This window comes from Equus asinus, chromosome 2 (assembly GCF_041296235.1).
Source record: "Equus asinus isolate D_3611 breed Donkey chromosome 2, EquAss-T2T_v2, whole genome shotgun sequence".
Classification (NCBI taxonomy): domain Eukaryota; kingdom Metazoa; phylum Chordata; class Mammalia; order Perissodactyla; family Equidae; genus Equus; species Equus asinus.
In genome coordinates, this window is record NC_091791.1 from 29,784,861 (window position 1) to 29,807,018 (window position 22,158).

The 22,158-nt window shown below is 36.7% G+C and overlaps 1 protein-coding gene across 7 annotated transcripts in view; it reads left to right on the forward strand.

The window, feature by feature from the left end:
- Positions 1-22,158, forward strand: part of ERLIN1 (ER lipid raft associated 1) — a 34,632-nt gene that overhangs the window by 8,707 nt on the left and 3,767 nt on the right. For all 7 annotated transcript variants that reach the window (XM_014865655.3, XM_044752656.2, XM_070485385.1 and 4 more), the window contains 6 exons: positions 2,277-2,402; positions 4,366-4,439; positions 10,463-10,521; positions 12,423-12,514; positions 20,324-20,413; positions 21,342-21,421. In XM_014865655.3, coding sequence (XP_014721141.1) covers positions 2,277-2,402; positions 4,366-4,439; positions 10,463-10,521; positions 12,423-12,514; positions 20,324-20,413; positions 21,342-21,421 — 521 coding nt within the window. The remainder of the gene's footprint in view (positions 1-2,276; positions 2,403-4,365; positions 4,440-10,462; positions 10,522-12,422; positions 12,515-20,323; positions 20,414-21,341; positions 21,422-22,158) is intronic.

Genomic DNA, 22,158 nt, shown 5'->3' on the forward strand with positions numbered 1-22,158 from the left:
AAATTTCTTTGCATGTTAAAAATCTATTACTGATCAATTCCTGGGCCACATTGATTTGTGACCATAGAAAAATCTTTTTTAGTTGAGATATGCTGTAACTTGCAGAACAGTCTGAAAGTCCTCAGTGTGGGGAAAACATTTTCTTGGTAAAAGATGAAAACCCACAGAAGTGGAGTGGGTACTGTTCAAATCAAAAACTTAATTAGAAGTTCTGAGGAAAGATTTGTGTTTTTTTTAACATTTGATTTTTTTTTCCCCCAACTTTTGTTTATTGTGGTAAAATACACATAATATAAAATTTACCATCTTGACTTTTTTTTTTTGGTGAGGAAGGTTGGCCCTGAGCTAACATCTGTGCCAGTCTTCCTCTGTTTTGTATGTGGACGCTGCCTCTGCATGGCTTGATGAGCAGTGTGTAGGTCTGTGCCCAGGATCTGAACCCGTGAACCCGGGCCACTGAAGCAGAGCATGTGAACTTAACTACTGTGCCACCGGGCTGGCCCCCAGTCTTAACCATTTTTAACTGTATGGTTCAGTGGTATTAAATACATTCACAGTGTTATGCAACCATCACCAACGTCGTCTCCAGAACTCTTTTTATCTTGCAAAACTGAAACTCTGTACTCTTTAAACAATAACTCCTCATTCCTCACTCCCCCCAGCCCCTGACAACCACCAGTCTTCCTTCCATCTCTGATTTTGACTATTCTAAGTGCCTTATATAAGTGGAATCATGTAATGTTTGTCTTTTTGTGACTGGCTTATTTCACTTAGTGTAATGTTCTCAAGGTTCATCTATGTTGTAGCATTATGTCAAAATTTCCTTCATTTTTAAGGCTGAATAGTATTCCATTGTATGTATATCCCACACTTTGTTTATCCATTCATGTCTCGATGGACACTTGAATTGCTTCTGCATTTTAGCTAAATTGTGAATAATGCTGCTAAGAACATGGTGTATGTGGATCTCTTTGAGACCCTGCTTTCACTTGAAAGATCTGCCATTTTGTCTTTATCCTTATTATTAAAATTGGCATGTTTAGTATGTATAGGATGCTGAGCTCCGCAAAAATAATTCGGAAATGTAAAGTTAGAGCCTTGCCCTAAGGGGTTGTTATTTTGTTTGAAAAAGACTTGATACCAACCAGAAAAAATGTGTATTGGAATGTAAGGTCATACTGAATTTCATTTCATTGGTACAGGCACAAATAGCAAAAGGATTTCAGAGCAGAGAGCAAGCGGTGCTATTGTCAGGTGGATTTGCATTATATTTTTCAGTGATTAAGTATTTCTCTTGTCCTTTTTCATCTGCTTTTCCTGGTCACAAATCAGTAGGATGGATTATGATTGGAAAAATAGAAGAAGGGGAGAGATTGTTGGTTTTCTAGCCAGAGATAAAGAGAAACTACTGGACCATCAGTTCATTTGGAAATAATCAAGCAAATGAGTTAGTCAACAAGTATTTATGATGGCCTGTCCATCAGCTGAGATCTGGAATCCAGTTACATCTAGTATCCTCTGTGGAAGGCCAGTGGAGCAAGTCCTGGGGTCTGAAAGGAGAAAGTGGTATGCTTTAATCGGTAGAGGACATGTTTTTAGGTAGAGCACAGGTTCTGGCGTGATCTAGTATGTGCCCTTAGGCACATATCTGAAATTCTCTGTTTCTCACTTTCTTATTCTGCAAAATTAGGAGATTTTCTCTGAAAATTAAGCGCCTGTATATGTAAATTGTCTGACATAAAGCCTGGCCCAGTAAAGGTTAGCTTCTTTCGCTTCTAGCTTGGTGTCGTTTTTTTTTACAGTCTTTTAAATTTGCCTTTTTGAAAGTGGTCTTTTTGCAGCTGCTTCCTTCTTTTATTCCCACTGTTCCTCAGTTAGTTCAGGCCCTCTTCACCTTTTGGCTAAACTTCTGCTTTGCGGTAATTGCCTTACACCTTCCTACCTCTGGTCTCTGTGCCTCACAGTTTACCTTTACATTGCTGCCAAAGTACCAATCTGATTGTGTCATGACCTTGCTTGAACACTTTGAGAGTTCTTTATTACCTCGAAGATAATGTAAACTCTCCTTAGTATGGAATTTGAAGTTTGCCCATTAGAATTGCAGCTGCAGTAATATCTGGGAAATTAAGCATGAGGAGCACGTCAAGGTCTGTGAGTTGTGTTTCATGTTTTCACTATTTCGTTGGCACTTTTCCTCACGTATATTATATCACTGTCACTTTTACTTGGCTGGATTAGAAGGTACACCGGTAAACATGGATTGTCTTCTCCTTCAGTGTTTGATATCGTGAGGAACTACACAGCAGATTATGACAAGACCTTAATCTTCAATAAAATCCACCATGAACTGAACCAGTTTTGCAGTGCCCACACACTTCAAGAAGTTTACATTGAATTGTTTGGTAAGTGTCTTATTTGTTTTAAATATGTAAATAACCACTGTATTGTAAATTACTGTAGTGTCCATAAACAACTCTGCAGTAATATTAGTAAACATGGTGCCATTTGAGCATTTCTTCTGAATTTATAATAGAGCAATTGTCTTTAAAGTATTTTTATCCTATGTTTTTATATTTCTTATGATTAAATTAAGCAAATATTTACTCAGACAAGATATTTTAAGAATGTTAACCATTTTCTGAAATGCATAATATGTAACTTGGTAGAGAGATTGGGAAAAGATCATTACTTACTATATTCTGTTTTTACTACCATAACTTACTGAAAATTAGCTTTGTTGCTATTTTAATAGATAATTTTGGGAAATTTAGAAGTCTGCGTCTTGGAGTTTCCCAAGACCCACCTCCATGATTGATGATTTGCTAGGAGGACTGACAGGACTCAGTATACAGTTTTACTCACAGCTAAGATGTGTTACAGCAAAAGGATATAAAGCAAAATCAGCAAAAGGAAAAGGCACATGGGTGAAGTCCAAAGGTAGCCAGGCACAAGCTTCCGGGAGTCTTCTCCCAGGGGAGTCATGCAGGATACACTTAATTACTCCAACGTTGAACTGTGACAACACATGTGAAGTGTTTCCTACTAGGGAAGCTCATTTAGAGACTTGCTGCCCAGGGTTTTACTGGGGACTGGTCATGTAGGCACACTCTGCCTAGCACATACCAAAATTCCAGACTCCCAGAAGGAAAGCAGGTGTTCGGCATCAACCACATTGTTGTATAAACAGTTTAGGCCCAGTGAGTCATTCTTACCAGTTCTGGGGATAGTGGGAATCCTGTCCAAGTTTCCAAGTGACAGCGAGGGCCAGCTTGCAAACAGGCCTTTCTGAGGATCGCAGCTTCAAGCCTGCTGTGTTAACTCTTCTGCACAAGTTACTTTTCATTTGTAATAGTGAAAGTTCTGACCAAGGAAGGTTGTTGCTATTGGTTGCTCACTTCTCCCTCCGGAATTCTTAGTGAATTTCTTAAAGGCAGGCATAGGGTTGGCTAATCAATTTAGAAATCTACCAGTTGATGCCTTATTGATGATTGACAGCTGCTGAGATGGTGCATGAGAAAACTGATCTGTCCTGATTTATTATATCACCGGTCATTTTAATAATGGTGAAATTACTGTTGAGGCAGATAGAAAATTCATGAGTTACAAGGCCAACTGAAGTGACATCTTTATTGTCCATTCTGGTTTGTTTCAAAGACTCTCCCATGAGCCTTTTTTTTTCTCCCTTCTCTCTCTCTTTAAATCCAAAATAATAGGCTGAGGTCCATGAAAATGAAATTTAGTTATTTGGGGATTTGGATAAAGATTGAAGATAGGAATTTGTTTTTTTATGAGAATCAGGACACATTTTAACTAACAACACTGAATTAAGGTATTAGAGACCTACATTCTCCATTTATTGGATAAACTTAGCTTGGCTAGTTGTCATCTTTCTTAATTTCTTTGATAATTCCTCACATTTGTTCTCATACAAAAGGAAGATTATATATACATTTGTTTTCATATATATGTGAAGTAATGCAAGTTGTATAAAAGAATAGTACCATGGAAACTTTAGGTCTAATAATGATTGATTATGTTTCAGTATTAATACAATGTAGAAAAAATCTTTTGAGGGGCTGGCCCTGTGGCATAGTGGTTAAGTTCAGCACACTCCACTTTGGTGGCCTGGGTTTTCAGGTTCAGATCCCAATTGTGGACCTACACAGCTGATCAGCCATGCTGTGGCAGTGACCCACATACAAAATAGAGAAAGATTGGCACAGATGTTAGCTTAGGACTAATCTTCCTCAAGCAAAAAAAAAAGAGGAAGATTGGCAACAGACGTTAGCACAGGGTGAATCTTCCTCAGGGGGAAAAAAAATTTTTGAGTATCATGAGAGCTGTTGTTCTTGGCTTCAAAAACAGATCAAATAGATGAAAACCTGAAGCAAGCTCTGCAGAAGGATTTAAACATCATGGCCCCAGGCCTCACCATACAGGTAAGCCCTTTTCCTACAGAAATTCTCTGGGAATTTTGAGAGCTTTGAATTTAATTGTCATTTCATTGGACTGTTACTTCAGCAATTATTAAAGTGCTGTGATGATTGATAGAATACCTTTCTCAGTTTGACTTAAGTCTCTGCCAAAATAGAGTACTCTCGTAGCTTATCATGGGTGACATTTTCTTCTGAGCTGTTAGAGGGAACAGGTAAGCTGAGGCTCTTACAAGGAAATAAAATCCATGTACTGCTATGTATGAGGCATTATTAAGATACAGTAATGGTTATAAATCAGTGTAAGAATAATCCTCCCCTTCAGTAAGATTATGAAAAAAGATTTCAAGCATAAGATTTGAACAATAGTTCTAGACAAAATAGATGTCACAGAGTATTAATTGACAGATGAATTGGTTGGATGATTATTGCTGTAAGAGTTTAGAGTTAGAGAAAATTTCAAGAGAGTCTGCTGAAAATGACTGATTTGGGCTTTTAGGTAGGTCTGGAAGAATTAATAGGATTTATATGTGGGAAAGGAGTAGGGAAGGTATTTCAAGTGGATGGAATGGCCTAAGTAAAAAGCAAGGCAGCAGATGAATTTATAGTGGTGGTGGCGGCATTGGGAGATAGAAGGGTGAGAGGTTTTACGCCTGCTTTTTTGGGTCACTATTTTTTCAGATTGGGATGAAGTTCATTAGCGGCTTCTAAAATCAATTTTAGTGGGTCATGACCAGCATTTTAAATAAAATGAATAGGAAAAGAAATCAGAGTGCATGGCATGTAGTAAGTTTAAGTATTATTCTATGAAACTTTGTTTTCGTGAGTGTGTGGAGTAGTGTGGAGTATGTTGGGTGTGACTGTAAAATGCATTTCCTACTGTGGCTGTGGTCACTAAAATTTGAAAGCCGTGGCTCTGGATCTGGATTACCTGAGAAGTGATAATATGGCTTCTGTAGTGTCTTTCTCAGAACTTCCAGATCAGTTGATTAATGTGATGAATGTTACTGCAGCTAAAGATAAAGCTTTCTTTGGTGTCACCTGTCTCAAGTGTTGCACTACTCCTGAGAATGTGGATTCACTGTGAGTGGTCATGTGTGATCTCAAACAAGACGGGAAGGATGGCGAGGGTTTTCCTCTGTCCTTGTTCGTGCTGTGCCATTCTCTCTGACTGGTGCCAAAGTTAAGTGGTCATTTGAAATGTTCGGAGCTGACTTTGTAAAATCCTCTGGATTGTCCATTCAGTTGTGGCTGGAGTAGCTTTTCAGTTTTAAAGATAATAAATGCGAATGTCAGAGATTCTTAGATTCTGCCCAGGTTGTTACTTGGAGATCTAGCTCATTCTTCTTCACAACTGCCTAGAATTCCTTGCTTTATATATATTTAATATATGGTTATATTATACAACCATTTCCCTATTGTTTATAATTTTTTACTATTAATAAGCAATAGTTAGTGAACATTCCTGACGCATCTCCTTGTCTGTGCAAATTATCTTTCAAAGTGGCTGTACAAATCTACATTCTTACCAGGAGTATATGTGAATACTTGTTTCTCTACAACCTCCCCGGCATTTGAAGCAATCATACATGCTAATTTTTGCCATATGGATGGCTGTGAAGTTATAGCTCTCTTTGATTTGCATTTCCTTAGTTATTAATGAGATTGAGCATCTTTTGATTTTTTTTTGGCAATTTGTACTCTCTTCTGCCAATTGCCTATTCATATCCTTTGCCCATTTTTCTGTTGGATTGTTTTTCTTACTGATTTATAGTAGTACTTTGTATATCCTGGATATTTTTATACACACACGTGTTATATATGTTGTTACAAAAATTAGATATTAGAAAAAAGATGGATAACAAAGTGAAATTCACCAGGAATCTTACTATGCAGAGATAACATAGTTTATTGTATCTTTCCAAACTCTTCTTAATGTACAGGAACATATGTTTGTTTGTAGATATAAATAATGCAAACTAAAGTGGAATCATACCATAGCTGCTTTTTTCACTAACAGTATATATAGGAATCTTTTCAAGTCAAAAATATAGATTTGCTGTGTCATCACTTTTAATGGTTTTATTTAATTAATCTCTATGGCTTCCAGTTTTTCCTATTACATACATGTTGCAGTGACCAAGCTTATACAGGCATCCTTTAAAATCCTTCCCTTAGGATCCATTCTTAAATGTAGGATTGATGAGTCAAAGCGTATGCTCTGTTGGGGCGCTTTTTGATACATATTTCGAAATTGCATTTCAGAGAAGTTTTAGCAGCTTATGCTCTCTCATCAGCAGTGTTGGTGAGCTGTCGTTTGTACACACTTGATGTGTGATTGTACCCAAATAACTAGCAGATGCCAGCCTGCTCTCCCAGTCCTTTTGGAGAAAATTAATTATTTTGTATTAATTATTGAAGTTGAATGCCCTAGGATATTTATTGGCCATTTGTATTTCGCTTGTGAATTATTTATTGTTTGTTCTTTTTTTAGTTGTTTATCTGTGTTTTTCTAATTGATTTAAATAAGTTATTATTTAATATGTTAATTATTGCAACTCTTTTAAATGCATAGGAAACATTTTCTCCTGGTTTTTTCTTTGCCATTTAACTCCCCCACTCCCCCCGCCACCCACCCCCAACAATTCTGAAGTTTTAAATTTTTATGTAGTGATTTTAGTATTTTTTCTTTATGGTGTTTTGTTGTGCTGGCATGCTTCAAGAGGCTTTCACCACTTTAAAATACAGAAATTTAGGTTAAATCAGAAATTACATTTTTTCCTACTTTTACAGTTGTATTTCTAGATTTAAATCTTTAATTCACCTGGAATCTATTTTGATGTCAGTTGTGAGGTAGGGCTCCAGTTTGGTAGCAACAATTTCAAACAGTGCCCTTTGTTTTGTATGCCAAATTCCATTATATAGTAGAGTCTTTTGGAGTTTTCTGTTCCATTGATCTGTTTCCTATTCTTTCATTAGTTGTTGAGCCCTTGGTCTTTGCCCATCAAATGTACTTCTCTGCTGTTTTTTCCTTCTTGTTAGTAAATGGCACCTCCTCCTCCTGGGACCAGTCTAGATCTGCGAGAGGCATCTTCAATAGCCCCTCACCCTTAACATTTAATCAGTGCCCATATCCTGCTGATTGTAGCACCAAAATCCAGCTGAAACTGTCCATGCCTCCATGTTCACTGCCATCTCCTTAAGCCAAACCACCGTCTCGTACCTGGACTGACTTCCACTGTCTTGTTTCTCCGCTTCAGCTTTTACCCTTGTTCACATCATTTCTGCACAGCAACAAGAAGGATCTTTTAAATTTAGTTATATTTATTTGTTCTTTTTGTAAAAAGTTATTGAATAAAAAAAGTCCCTTTATAATATGTTTTTAAACTGATAGATCAAGACCTCCATTGTTTTGGTTTCATAAGTCTTGTTATAAAATAGTTTCTTACAATAGTTGGGAGGCATTTTTAGAACTTCATGTCTATTTTTCAGCCTTCCTATTTTCATATTGCCATACGGTTATGATAATTCAACTTTTTATTCACTTTTAAAATCTAGTAAGACATCTTTTCAAAACTAATGACCTTTGATATTTCTGCCAGCATATTCTTTCAGATGAGTTTTCATTATTGATATTTTTAAGCTATATCAGGTACCTAAATTGGCATATAAGTTTTAAAATTAGGAACATAGTTTATGGCTTAACTTAATCATATCGTCATGATTTTTGTTTCTTTTAGAATTTCTGACCTAGGTGAGAAACTCATATCCTACATTAAATTAATACCCATCAATTTAATACGTTTTAATGCTGTTAAATGTATAGTCTTTTTTTTTAAGCATTGAGGAATGCAAATGATTTTGGGCAAATTTATTGTATATTTACAAGTTTGCTGAATTCACTGTCTCTAGTAATTTTTTTGGTTAATTTCCTTAAATTTTTGTATGTGTATGGTAAAAACACTTAACGTGATATCTACCCTCTTAACAAACTTTAAAGTGTGCAATACATTATTTTGACTACAGGTACAATGTTGCACAGCAGATCTCTAGAGCTATCTATCTTGCTTGACTGAAACTTTATGAATTTCCTTAGATTTTTTAGTTATATAATTATATCAAAATAAAAATCTTGATTTCTCCCTCCACATCCTAGTATTTCCCAGTCCCCAAATCATCCTATTTTAATTCTTCACATAACACTTAATAACTATCTGAAATTCTCTTGTTCATATTTTTGCTTTTTGTTGTCCCTTGTCTATTTTATCCCTTTAAAATTTTAGATTCCTTGAGAGCACTCTTGCCTTGTTCATTGCTGTGTCCACAGTGCCTAGAACAAACAGCACTTGGCTCAGACTAGGTACCCAAGTAATAGTTGTTGTTGAATGAACATTCTCTGTAACAATCAGTGTTTTGATTTTTCCATTCTCTATATTTATGCCCCATTTTTCCTCTTGAACAACTACTATGGCAAATCAGAGTGGTGAAAATAAGCATCCTTTTAAGGGAGTGACTGTATTATATGCTGGGTTTTCTGGTTTAAAATATATGCTTATAACCCAGGGGTCAGTTTCAACAGATATAGTCGTTTCATCTTTATTTTTCTCTTTCTCCACTCACTCTGTGTGTGTGTGTGTGTTGGCCATTGTTTTTGGATATATGTTTTGTCATTTTATTTCTTAAATCTCTTATGTGCACCTTACTCATGGTATCTGTTACAGTGGCGTTTATATTTTCACATACAGCAAGGTAGAAGCCTTAAGAAGACAGACCTGTTTTATGTTTCTTTTTATAAGACTAAAAAGATATGACTAGTCTAATTAAATGCAATATGACAGTGCTTCCCTTTGAATCATATTAAAAAGTGTTGGAAGTCATCTATATTTCTGGTAGTCACATAATGAAATCTGGCATCTCTCAGAAATTTCTGGTTCTGAGTTTTTGTCTTCCGGCTAGCTCCATGAGTTGTTCCGTTTGGCCTCACGTGCCTCACCTTCAACATGTAATGAGTTTTTCACCACAGTTCCCCAACTTCTCATTCCATTCCACTCTAATTCTGGTAGGTAGTTATGATAGTTCTCAAAATGACATACAGATCTGAGTGTTCCCTTTCACATAGGGAAGGCTATGTCCCTTAAAAGTTGTAGAAGTCTTCTTCAAGCCCTAAAAGAAGGCTATTTGTGTAAAGGCTTTGTGGCTTAAAATTTAGCCAGTTTGCAGAGAGAAATTGTAACTTTCTTCAGATCAGCAACGTGTTTTATGTGCTTTTGCAGTGCAGGTTGGTGGTGAGGGATGTTTAGTAAAATCAAAAGCTTTTGAGCAATCGAGTGCTTGATTTAGAAAAGTCAGCCTTCAAAAAACTACACTTTCCAAGTAGATAATCTTAATTATGTCAGAGTACACTGTGGTTAGGGAAACAAAGTGTCTAGTAAACAACATCTACAAAGACAAGTAGACTTTGTTCTCAGTGAGATTTTAGGAAGAAAGAATGTAAACTGTTTTCCTTCAGCGTTAGTTAGTTCAGCGTTAGGCTGATTATTTACAGCCAGTACTGAGTGATTGCAGGTTTGGGAAGTGGTAAATTCAATTACTGCCCACTGTAGTAAGTTGCATGTACTGACCTGGGTTTTTTGTTTTTGTTTTTGTTCTTAACTGTTTCCTACTTTACAAGTTAAATCTGGGAATTTTGCCTTCCTTCTGTTTCTTTGGTTTGCAGGTTTGAAAAGGAAATGAAAATATCCAAGTAAAGAGCTTTGTGAAAGGTCGTTTAAGGGAGAACCTTGGAGTTTATTTCCTCAGTGGGTAGAGTGGTTTTTCCTGTAGCCACGCATTTTTTAAGGAAACAGGAAGCAGCTTGATTCCTGGTGTGGTGGCATGACAAGTAGATCTTCTGGTGGAATCCCCACGTGTGTTGTTAGGCAGCCGTGTCGTGGTTGTTGTATTAGTTTCATTTGAGGAGCTCTTCTGTAGATTTAGTTTGAAGATTTGTTTTTCAAATATACTTTGGCTTTTTCATTTTTATTTTTTAGGCTGTGCGTGTTACAAAACCCAAAATCCCAGAAGCCATAAGAAGAAATTTTGAGTTAATGTGAGTAATATGCATGGGATCCCAATACATGTATTTAGGGCTGTCTACATATTAATATACAGCCTAGAGGAAACTTATACATGGGATACTACACTCGGGAGTGGAGTCTATGTCTATATTCCATACTTTAATTGTAGTAATATTGCCTATTCTGGTATCTTAATTCCCGTTACACGCTTTATTAGTTTTCTCTTTATGTATGGACATTTCAGGAGCAGCTTCAGGCGCTAAAGGTACAGTTTGCTGTAGAACTATTGTTGGAAGCCTAAGGAGCTGTAATTTGGATGTGAATAATACCTTGACTTAAATATTAGTTGAGGAAAGAGAGTCCTAGTTGTTAAGGTTGTAGAGCGTGCCTCTATTCTCTTACTGTGTTATAATGGTTAGAATAGACACCTTATTAGTATACAGTTTGCTTTTCCATTGTATGTGACTGTATATCTAAAATTAGACCTGGATCTTTGTAATTTGCCTCTGGCGAAGCTTTGCCTGAATTGACTCCTGGTAGTCTTCTCTTTTATGTGTCCAGGACTGACTGGGACTGAGAAGTTACTTGCTTGACATGAAATTAGTTTCCAAGTATTTTAGAAGATCCCTTTTAGGGGAGTGCCTATTGCAGATGAAATGGCAATATTATTCTCATAGGACAGGTACTGAAAAGTAGAAACAAAAATCCTTAGGAAATTTGGGTGATATGTTAAGAGGAAAATTATGAAATGCTGGAGAAATAACTTAGCAAATGTCAAAAATACAACAGATGTATAAACACAGGGGGCCCAAGAAGTAATAATAATACTTCTTTATAGAGTGATATACTTTTGAGTCTTTATTGTTCCTAAGTCTGTATCTTCTATTATGCAGAGTTTTATTTTCTCTTTTTCATTGTAGAAAAGGAACTCTTCTCTTAAAACTATAAAGCACAGAGTGCCAGGCTGGATAGATCATGGGTCTGATCCATTTATAGAAAAAAAATTTTTATTGAAAGCTCAGGATGTCGTACACTTTAAATATGATAGCTTCCGGTGATGGAAAGATGAATACTATGTATTCTCTGCCCTTAACTTATAGTATCCAAAATATCATTTTATGTCTTTATCAGTGTTGGCAGGAGGAAAAGGGGAGAGTTTGGGGAGAAATGTTTTGGGGAAACTATTGGAGTTACTTTTCAGATAATTCTGGATCTTTGCTAATTTTATAGACTATTGGAATTTCACAATTAAAAGCCACCTTGGGATCATCCAATCTAACCTCCCACTTAATAGTAATCTTTTTTTTGTACCATTTCTGCCATGTGGTCCCCTAGCCACCATTTGTACATGCTTAGTGATAGACCAGCCATTTTCATTATTAGAAAGCTCAGATTCTTAGAAAATTCTTCCTGACATTGAATCCCATTCCACCACCTAATAACTGCCACCTAGTTATATCTTCCATACCACAAATAGAGCCACTACACGAGAGTGTCTACCTGAAGAGGGGCTGAAATCCAGCTCCATTCTCATTGCCAAACCATGCACCTGAGGGACTGCAGCTTCCCAGAGGCTGGTGCTTTTTGCTGATCGGTCTAGAGGTACTGTATGGGCTAGCTGGAGGCCCAACAGCAAAGGATGCGTTTATATACTCCAGATACTTCCAGATCACAGCCTTTCGATGATACAGTTAGAGGAAAAGGCCAGACTAAAATTCAAATGTACTAAATTTAATTCCTTTGTCTGGGTGACGTTGGGAAAATCATGTAATCTTTCAACCTCAGATTCATTATAAGTAAAATAGAGTAACACTTCTCTTGTCTACCTTAATGGGTCAGAAAGTTCTTACTGAAAATGGTTTTCTGACTCACTATAAAATTACTGCCTATGACTGCACATCGTTTCTAATTTTTATGATATTTTGCTCCACAGGGAGGCTGAGAAGACAAAACTTCTTATAGCTGCACAGAAACAAAAGGTTGTGGAGAAAGAAGCTGAGACAGAGAGGAAAAAGGCTGTTATAGGTACTTGAATTTCTTTCTGAAATGGATGTCTCTAAGTACATGTGTTTGGAGTTTGTCCTGTTCTTGGTCAGTCTCGTGTTGGATATTGAAGGGACTCAAAGAAGATTGCATCACACGTAGTGGAGAATTCTGGAAACTCCTTGGTACATTCAGATGTCCTAAAGCCTTTAAAAGTAGATGAGGCTAAGATGGAGAAAGGCAAATGCCAGGTGATTTCACTCATATGTGGAAGATAAACATACACATGGGCAAAGAGAACAGGTCAGTGGTTCCCGGGGGAAGGGGCTGGGGGTGGGCACAGGAGGTGAAGGGGAGCACTTAAATGGTGATGAACAAGTAATAATGTACAACTGAAATCTCACAATGTTGTAAACTATTATGAACTCAATAAAAAAAAAGTAGATGAGGCTAGTCCTTAATGAAGTGCTTTGGTTCTCCACCATGTTATTGGCTCCCACTGTTGTCTTTTTCAAGGACAAGGAGAGTGGATAGGGTTTTTGGGCAGCTCTATCCTCTGTGGAATAGGGTTTTTGTTTATACAGATTAAGAATAGGAAGTTTTTTGGCCAAAGCCTAGGATTATGGTGCGCATCCTTGCTATTGACATGCACCTGGTTTTATCTGGATAGACACATGTTGCGGTCTTGGAAAATGCAGCAGGATTGCTTAACAGGTCATTTTGAATCACGATGACTTCCCTAACACTCCAGATACTGTATATTAGACTGCCATCTTGGGCTCTCAGTTGTTTGTTTCTTGGGATACTGAAAGTTTAAGAAGTTTTTTATTAAATATTTCAAATATGAAGGAATGTACAGAGAACAGTATAATGAAAGCTTAACATTTTCCCATATTTCCTTCAGATCATATTTTCTTTTAAGAAAAAGTTTATATATCTGTTTGAAGCCTCTTTCATACTCTTCTCTTGTCTTATTTCTTACCTGTCTTCTCACAGTAGCTTCTATTCTAAAGTTGATATATATCTTTTCTGTCCATATTTTATACCTTTACTATCAGTATGTAGCAATAAACAATTCATAGAATTGTTTTAAACTCCAAAAATGGTGTCAAACTCTACTTTTTATTTTACAACTTGCCTTTTTTACTGACACTGTTTGAGTTTTGCTTACACTGATGTATGTAGATGTAGTTTGTTTGTACCTGCTGTGTGTTTCGTTCTATGAGCGAACCTCAGTTCATTCTGATGGATTACTGGTGAAGAGTTAGGAGGTTTCTAGTTTTTCCTTACTGTGGACAGCGCTGTAGTCAAGCCCTTATTCGTGCCTTTTTGTGTACATGCAAGAGTTTTCCTAGACTAGTGCTACTCAGTATGTGGTGTGGCTTGGTGCTCTGTCACCAGCTTTTTGTTTCTCATCCACAAGATGAGTACAGAAATTGAGAATAAGTCTTTAGAAGTTCTTAAAGTGTTTTAACACAGTAATTTTATGTCACTTGAATCTAATAATGAAAAACTGGAGCTTATATTTTTGTTTTTTAATATTTTTCCTAGTAATTAATTTTTATTATAATTTACAAAATATTAGTTCCTAACAGATTGAAATAGAAGGAAAAAAATGCTTTCCCACAGGTAGTTTGAGAAGCACCCCTCTAGAATGCATATCTCAAAGTAGAGTTGCTGGGTCATAAGGTGCACATGTTTTCAAATTTACAGCATATTGCCAGATTGCTCTCCACAGTTTTCTTCCATTTTACCCTCTCTTCAGCAGTGTTTGAGTTCCAGTTTCTCTGTTGCCATATTCAGTTTCCATTTTTACACATCCCCCTCAACCCTTGGAGTTATCACACTTTTAAAAATTTATGCCGGTTTCATGGTGGATGTGGTATCACATAATTTCAGTTTGAATTTCCGTGATTACTAGTAAAGTTGAATGCTGTTCATCGGTCAGTAAAGTTTCCTTTTTTCATACGTGAATTGCCTGTTGATGTCCTTAACCCATTATTTGATTACTTTTTTTGAACTGATTTGTAGAAGTTCTGTATATCTTCTGGATCTTAATCCTTTCCCAGGTATATGCATTGCAAAGTCTTCTCTCTATTTGTAGCTTGTCTGAACTTTATGATGTCTTTGACATACATATATATAGTCGTGTGTCACTGAGACACATGTCTGAGACATGCGCATGTTCTGAGAAATGTGTCGTTAGGCAATTTCACTCTTGTGCGAATGTCATGGAGTGTACTTAGACAAACCTAGATCACATAGCCTACTACACACATAGGCTGTGTGGTACTAATTTTGTGGACGAATGTTATATACGCACTCTTTCATTGACTGAAATGTCATTAGATGGTGCATGACTGTATTTAATTTTCATGTAATCAAATTCATCAGTGTTTTCCTTTCTGGTTTGTACCGTTCCTATCTTGTTTAAGAATTCTTTCCCAACTCCAAAATAGTAACTTTTATTCTAAAAGGTTTAAAGTTTTGCTTTTCATATTTAGGTCTTAAATCCATCTGGAATTTATTTTAGTGTTTAGTGTGACATAGGAGTCCAGTTTTATTTTTTCCAAATGGCAAACCAGTTGTCTTAGACTATTTGTTGACTGGTTCATTATTTCCTTTACTTATTTCTAATGCCACATCTGTCATATAACAAGATCCTATGTATAATTTGTTTGTGGCTAGAGCCTCTATTTTGTTTAAATTTCTTGGTCTCTCCTTCCCCAGGATTACCTTGTTTGAATTACTGTAGCTTTTAGGTTGTCTTCGTATCTGGGAGAGCAAATTTCTCCTTAACTTTTCCTCTTAACTGTTCTAACTGTTCCTAAAATTGTTTTGGATTATCCTATAATCCAAATAAATTCCTCCATATAAATTTTAGAACTAGCTCTTGTCAAGTTCTGTAAAATACTGTGTTGGGGTTTTGATTGGAATTGCTTTACTTGTTTACATGAATTTGGAGAGAATTAGAATATTTATGATAATGAGTCTTATAAATCTGTTATATTTCTCCATTTATGAGAAATGTCTTTCCAAAAAGGATCATAATTTTCTTCTTAAAGTCCTTGCACATTCTTTGTTAGAGATTTATTCCTATATACTCCTCAAGTCTTTTGCTATTATAAATAGGCTCTTTTTTGAAAGCACATTTTCTAACTGGTTTTTGCTTTTGTATAGGTATGCAGTTGAATTTTTTTTTTTTTAGCAATCTTCCTGAAAATGTTATTTCTGATAGTCTCTTGGATTTCCTCTGTGCGCAATCATCTCGTCTTCAGATCAGCACAGTTCTGGTTTTTTCTTTGTAGTCCCACGCCTTTTAGTTCTTCTTATCTTTTTGCTTTAGGCTGTGAAAAAGTGCAGTGTTGGAAAGAAAGATGGTGACAGGCATTCTTGTCTCGTTGCTGACTTTAATAGTCCTGATGATGTTTGCTGTACAGAACTTTCATCAGGTTAATGAAGTTTTTTTCTTTCTTGCTTGCCAAGAGTTTTTATCATAGAATTATTATAGAGTTTTTTTCTGTGTCTGTTGAGATGACCATGTCATTTTTCCTTTTAAAGCTGTTAATGTGGTGAATTATATTAATAGATTATCTTTTACTGAATTACTTTGTCTTCCTGGGCTACACCAACTGGGTCATGATGAAGGAGGTTCACCCTGATACATTTCTCTAGATGGCTTGCTGATAATTTATTCAAAATTTTTACTTTTATTTTCATAAATCAGATCAGCTGTAACTTTTTTTTCTTATACTCTTACTGTCAGGTTGGGTTTTTTTGGTATTGTGGTTACCCTAGCCTCAAAGTGAGTTGGAGAGCGTTTCTTCTTTTTCTGTGTTCTGGAACATTTTATATAAAATATGTTTTATCTCTTCTTAGTAGGTCTGGTGGAACTCACTTCTAAAAACCATCGTGGTCTACTGGAATTTGTGCTTTTTTGTATCCTTGTTTGTTTTTGTGGTAACATTTAACCTACTGATTTAATTTTTATATTAAGTATAGGTCTGTTCAGGTATTTATTTCTAAGTCAGTTTGGTAGTTATGTTTTTCTAGAAGATTGTTTCATCTGATATTTCAAATTTGGGGGCATAAATTTGTAGAATTGTCTTATGATTTTTAAAACCGTCTACCAAGCCTCTATGCCCCCTTTTCATTTCTCATATCATTTATTTGTGCCTTCTGTTTTGCTGGATCAGTTTTGCCAGAGGTCTGTCTTATTTTATTCACTTTTTCAGAGCACTGGATCTTGATTTGGTTGATTCTATTGTCAATTTCTTTTCAATTGTATTGTTTACACTTATTTTTATTATTTCTTATACCTTTTTTGAGTTTACTCATTGGTTCTTTTCTAACTTTTTGAGTTATTTCTTTAGTTTTCAGTCTTTTCTAATGGAAATGTGTAAGATTATAAGTTTTCTTCTAAATTCTGCTTTAGTTAACATCTCACAAGTTTTGAAATGTAGTCCATTGAGGTTCAGTTTTAATTTTTTAAGAAACATTTCTGTTATGATTTCTTCTTTGCTTATTAATTATTAAAAGTGTATTTTTCAATTTCTGATGGAATTGGTTTTCAAAGGGCTACCTGTTGTTGATTTCCAACGTTATTGCACTGTAGTCAGAAAATAGGATCTGTTACATGGATTCTTAAATATTGAAATTTGCTTTGTGGCCTATCAGTACATGGTCCTTTTTTGGTAGATATTCTATGTGTGCTTGGAAAGATTGAATGTATGTTCTCTATTTGTTGGATGCAGGTTTCTCTATATATCCATTAGATCAGGCCTATGAATTGTGTTGTTCACATCTTCTGTATTCTTCTAATTTTTGCCTTCTTGAGCTATCAATTATTGAGAGAGGTGTGTTAAAATCTCTCACTATGACCATGCATTTGTTGACTTGTACTGTTTTCTCTTTGTATGTCTTGCAGCTATATCATTAAGAGCATTCAAGTTCATGATTGTTATATCACCCTGGAGAATTCTCCTGTTATATAAAAACCCTCCTTATCCCAAACATACTTTTTGGCTTAAGGTGTGTTTTGTCTAATGATAATATAGCTATGCCAGATTTCTCTTGGTTAGTTATTTTCTTGATGTATCTTTTTCCCATCCTTTTACTTTCAACTTTTCTATGTCATTATGTTTTAGGTGTGTCTCTTGTAAACAGCATATAGCTGGATTTTGTTATCTTATCCAATGTGAGAATCTGTCTTTTAACTGGTGAGTTTAGTCTTTTTATATTTATTATGGTTACTGCTATATTTGGATTTGTTTGTATCATTTAATTTTGTGCTACTTACCATGCATTTATTTTTTTGCTTCTTTTTCCCTTCTTTTCTGATTGGTATTGAATTGATTGAATTTCTTTTATTCTTTTCTTCCTTTTACTTGATCGGAAGTTTTACATTCTGTTTCTAGAATGTATAACTAGTCATTACCTGTAAAATGTTAACAAGCATTCCTGACTTGACAAAGTCTAAAGTTAATCGTTCTTTCCATCTTCTTCTTGAAAAATACCTTAGAATGCTTTAATTGTTATCACTGTTCCCCAATTTTACATAGTATTGTTGCCGAGTACTTTACTTTCATGTTGTTTTTATTCCCTCATTGATTATCATCATCATTGATTCTTATAGTAAACATTTATTTTGATTTACATGTTTTATGTAATTTCTTCCTCTCCATTGCTTCTGGCAATTCCTTCTTTTTTCTGCTAGTTTTTTTCAGTGAAGGCTAAGGAATGGGAGACTTACTGTCTTCCTTGGTCTGAAATGCTTTTATTTCGTTCTTGAGTGGTAATTTAACCTACGGTTATAAGCCCAAATAAAGTTAGTTTTGTCATTTGGCAGTATTATTTCATTTTTGTTTGGCATCGTCTTTTCTTTTTTTTTTAAGATTTTTCTCTTTGTCTTTGGGTGTTCTCCAGTTTCACTCTGTTGTGACTAGGTAGAGAAAAGCTTACTTCTCACTGGCCTGGTGGGGAGAGTGTTTTAGTGTCATTGGAGTTAAACAACCCTTTAGCTGTCTTGGTTTTATACAGCCGTCTCCATTCTAACATCTCAAGGCCTCATCTCCTGGCCTGTGTGAGCAGTAACCCAAGTCCCTCCCCCTTGTCTAATGACCATGTCCAGGGCTGCTGCCATAGAGGCTCTCAGCTCTCCCTGTGTTTACATCTCTTGAGGATCTCCCATTCTTCTTATGATCTCAGCCATGCATTAAAAGACAAATTTGTTATGTTTTATCTTGCACTTTAAGGTGCTGTTAACTAATGGGTTTCTTGTTAGCCTGCTCCACCATTTTTCTAGAACTAGACATCTGATCCTGCTCTTTATTGGTTTATCCCCATACATCAGAGAGCAGTGTTACCTGGAATTACCTCAGCCGTTCCCCTATGTCGAGACACCATTCTCTGGATTCTAGCTCCACGCTTTGGATCCCTCACCTTTTATTCAAGTTCTATCTTGAGTTTCTGCTTATAGCTAAATTTCCAGCCCAGTTGAACATAGTAGTCTATTTTTAGGATGGTACAATATAGATTGATTTTAATCTGATGGAGAACTGGGAAGTTTGCCCTGGGGTAGTTGATAAAGAATACTGTCTTCTGGATGGAAGAAACCACTTGAAAATTTTCTTTCCATTATGCACTTCCCCCAGGGATGTGTTAAAATACTCATCTTCGGGGCCGGCCCTGTGGCCGAGTGGTTAAGTTCGCGCGCTCTGCTTCAGCGGCCCAGGGTTTCACCGGTTCGAATCCTGGGTGCAGACATGGCACCACTTATCAGGTCACGCTGAGGCAGCATCCCACATGCTACAACTAGAAGGACCCACAACTAAAAATACACATCTATGTACTGGGGGGCTTTGGGAGAAAAAGGAAAAATAAAATCTTTAAAAAAAAAATACTCATCTTCTTTAGCTGAAAAGGAAAATTGAGAATGTTCTTCAAGAATTGCAGTGATTGAATTGAAAGTGTAATTGGAGTCTTTCTTCCCTGGTCCTGGATCCTTGGGTTAGGCCAAAGATTTATGAACAGTGTTTTGTTTTCCCTACCTGTAACTGCCTGCTGCCACTTACTCGTTCAGTCCCAACACGTGTTTTCACGTTCTCAGGTGACTTGTCCTGCTTTCTCTTCTATCTTCTACAGCAGTTAGAGCACTCCTCCTGTGATAGCATTTTCATTGCGTCATTTCCCTGATGGGAAATAAATGTTAACTTAACAATTAATCCTGAGTATATCAAAGCTAAATTCCTTAGCCTGTCCCACAAGACGGGGGTCTTCTAACCCTCTTTCTATTATTTTTTGTTGTCTTGTCGTCTGGCTTCCTATCACCTCTTTCTGGTGACTTGCTCATCCGTACCTTCTTATCTTTGTTTGTGCTTTCTACCATGTCCTCCTCTGTCATGTCCGTTATTTTCTTTAAGATTTCTTCTAGAAGGCCTTCCTCTGTTTAAATTATCGTCCTTAGTCTTCTTTCTCCTGCCACGTTATATAAATTGTCCTGTGTTGCCATGCATTTATTTTGCTCTGTTTTTGTTCTGAGTACTTTCCTGAAGAATCTTTTTTTCCCTTTAGCTTGTGAACCGTTGCTGTTTAATCCCATGAAGGACTGGAACTGTTACCTTTTGTATTCCCCATTCCCACAAAGCTAGCACTGTCAAGATAGAACTGTGAAGTAGGAAATAAATTCCCTTGTTTCTGTTAAGTTGTTTACAGTCTGGATAGATAAAACTTAATGAAACAATTAGCCCCTAAAATCTTATATAGTTAAACATTAGACTGTGTGCTGCTGATTCTAAGTAGCTCCAGAACTAGAGAAATGTTTTTGAATATGTCTTTTGTGTATAATTATAGAAGCAGAGAAGATTGCACAAGTGGCAAAAATTCGGTTTCAGCAGAAGGTGATGGAGAAAGAAACTGAAAAGCGCATATCTGAAATTGAAGGTACAGCAGGGAGAAGGGGGCTCCAACAGTCCTGGGCTGCCTCTGCCTCTGGGCCCAGGCCCCTGCGTGTCAGGGTGGGAAGGCCCGAGACAGAATAATCTAGTCTGGAGGAAGTAGCTGGCCTGATATTCCAGCCAAGTTTTTTAAAAATTGCCGTTACATATCTAGCTCTTGGTTTGGTTTGTGACTATGGGTAACTCAACCTTTGTTTTCTGTCCTTAAATTGGTGTTTTTTTGCTACCACTTTTTTCTCAGGCAAAGTATGAGAATTACCCATAATCAGTTATAAAGAATGTACAAGGAAAGAAACCCCACCCCCACCAGTTTCTTTTCTACCTGTCAGCCAACAAAATAACCAAAACATTAGCTGGGAAAAAAGAAGCCCCAGTTTTCACAGAGGTTCTCAAAGTCCTTGATTTCACATAGTGAGATGTTGGCGTTCTTAGCTCACGGTCTTGAAGACCAAACATTCAACCTCTTCTGCTTATTTACTGCTGCTTTCTATTATTCTGCATTAACTGGTTCTGTGTCAAGTTTGGAGGCGATGAGGACAGTGCAGTGAATAGAGTAGAGCTTTCAGATGAGTCTGGACCTAGTTCTTTTACTCGAAGCCTAGAGCCTGGGTGAGGTGTGAGGCTTTGGGTGATGGGGTGGTGGAAAGAAGGAACAACTTTAGGTGGGAAACGAAGTGAGCTGAGAGTTACTCAACATTGGCAAGAGTTTCCCCTTTAAGAAAGAGCTGTCTGGGGACTGGGATTTGAAAACTGCTAATGTTATATGCCTTTAATAAGTAAAGTAAGTGATCGAAATACCAGGCAATGGAGAAAGGGACTCCTACTTAAGGTAGAGTCTGAATTCTTATCCAGCTGAGGAAATGGATTGCAACTTTCCTTTGTTTTAAACACCCTGACTCTTTTTTGCTTTCTAGATGCTGCATTCCTGGCCCGAGAGAAGGCAAAAGCAGATGCTGAATATTATGCTGCACACAAATATGCCACCTCAAACAAGGTGACTGGCTCTCCATGCCACTCTCCTAGTAATACACTTGGGGGTTTTTCTTTCCCTGGTAAGGGGCTCTAATGTGATAGAGGTGGTTTTATCCAGCGTCAAGGAAGGGTAGTTGCCATCACGCCCTCTAGAATCAGTCACTTAGCAAGACATACTGCACACTCATTGGGTAGGGAACTTTGTATAGTTCCTCAGAAAAGTGGAGAGCTGGGACAAAGGCAGGCAGATATACAGACAAAGGCCAAATGCCATTTGTGCATGCGTTTGTACTGCTGTGTGAGGGCTCGATAATCAGGAAAGTTGAGGGTCTTCTCCTGAAATGACAAGAGTGACAGAAGAGTAAAGTTCATTTAGAATTGCTTCCCACATAAGGGAGCTCTTCTGGATAGATGCTAAGCTTGTTTAGGGCAGTGTTTCTCATCAGAGACATTCTTGGCATTTTGGGGTGAGACACTTTTTCATTGTTGAGGACTGTCTCTTGCATTATGGGATATTTTGATATAAATGTTGATAGTGCTCACCAATTATTTTAACAATCAACAGCCCATCCCAACATACATTCCCAAATGTCCCCAGTTGAGTACTGCTCATTTATTGGATTTAAAAAATGTTCTGGTCATGAGGAATTTCATGTGTCATAACTTGAGAAAGGAGATTTGGTGATGTATGGGTGAAGAGTTTTTGTGTAGTGACTAGAGTAAGTTTAGGTCTAGAGAGTACAGGCCTGGTTAGTAGGA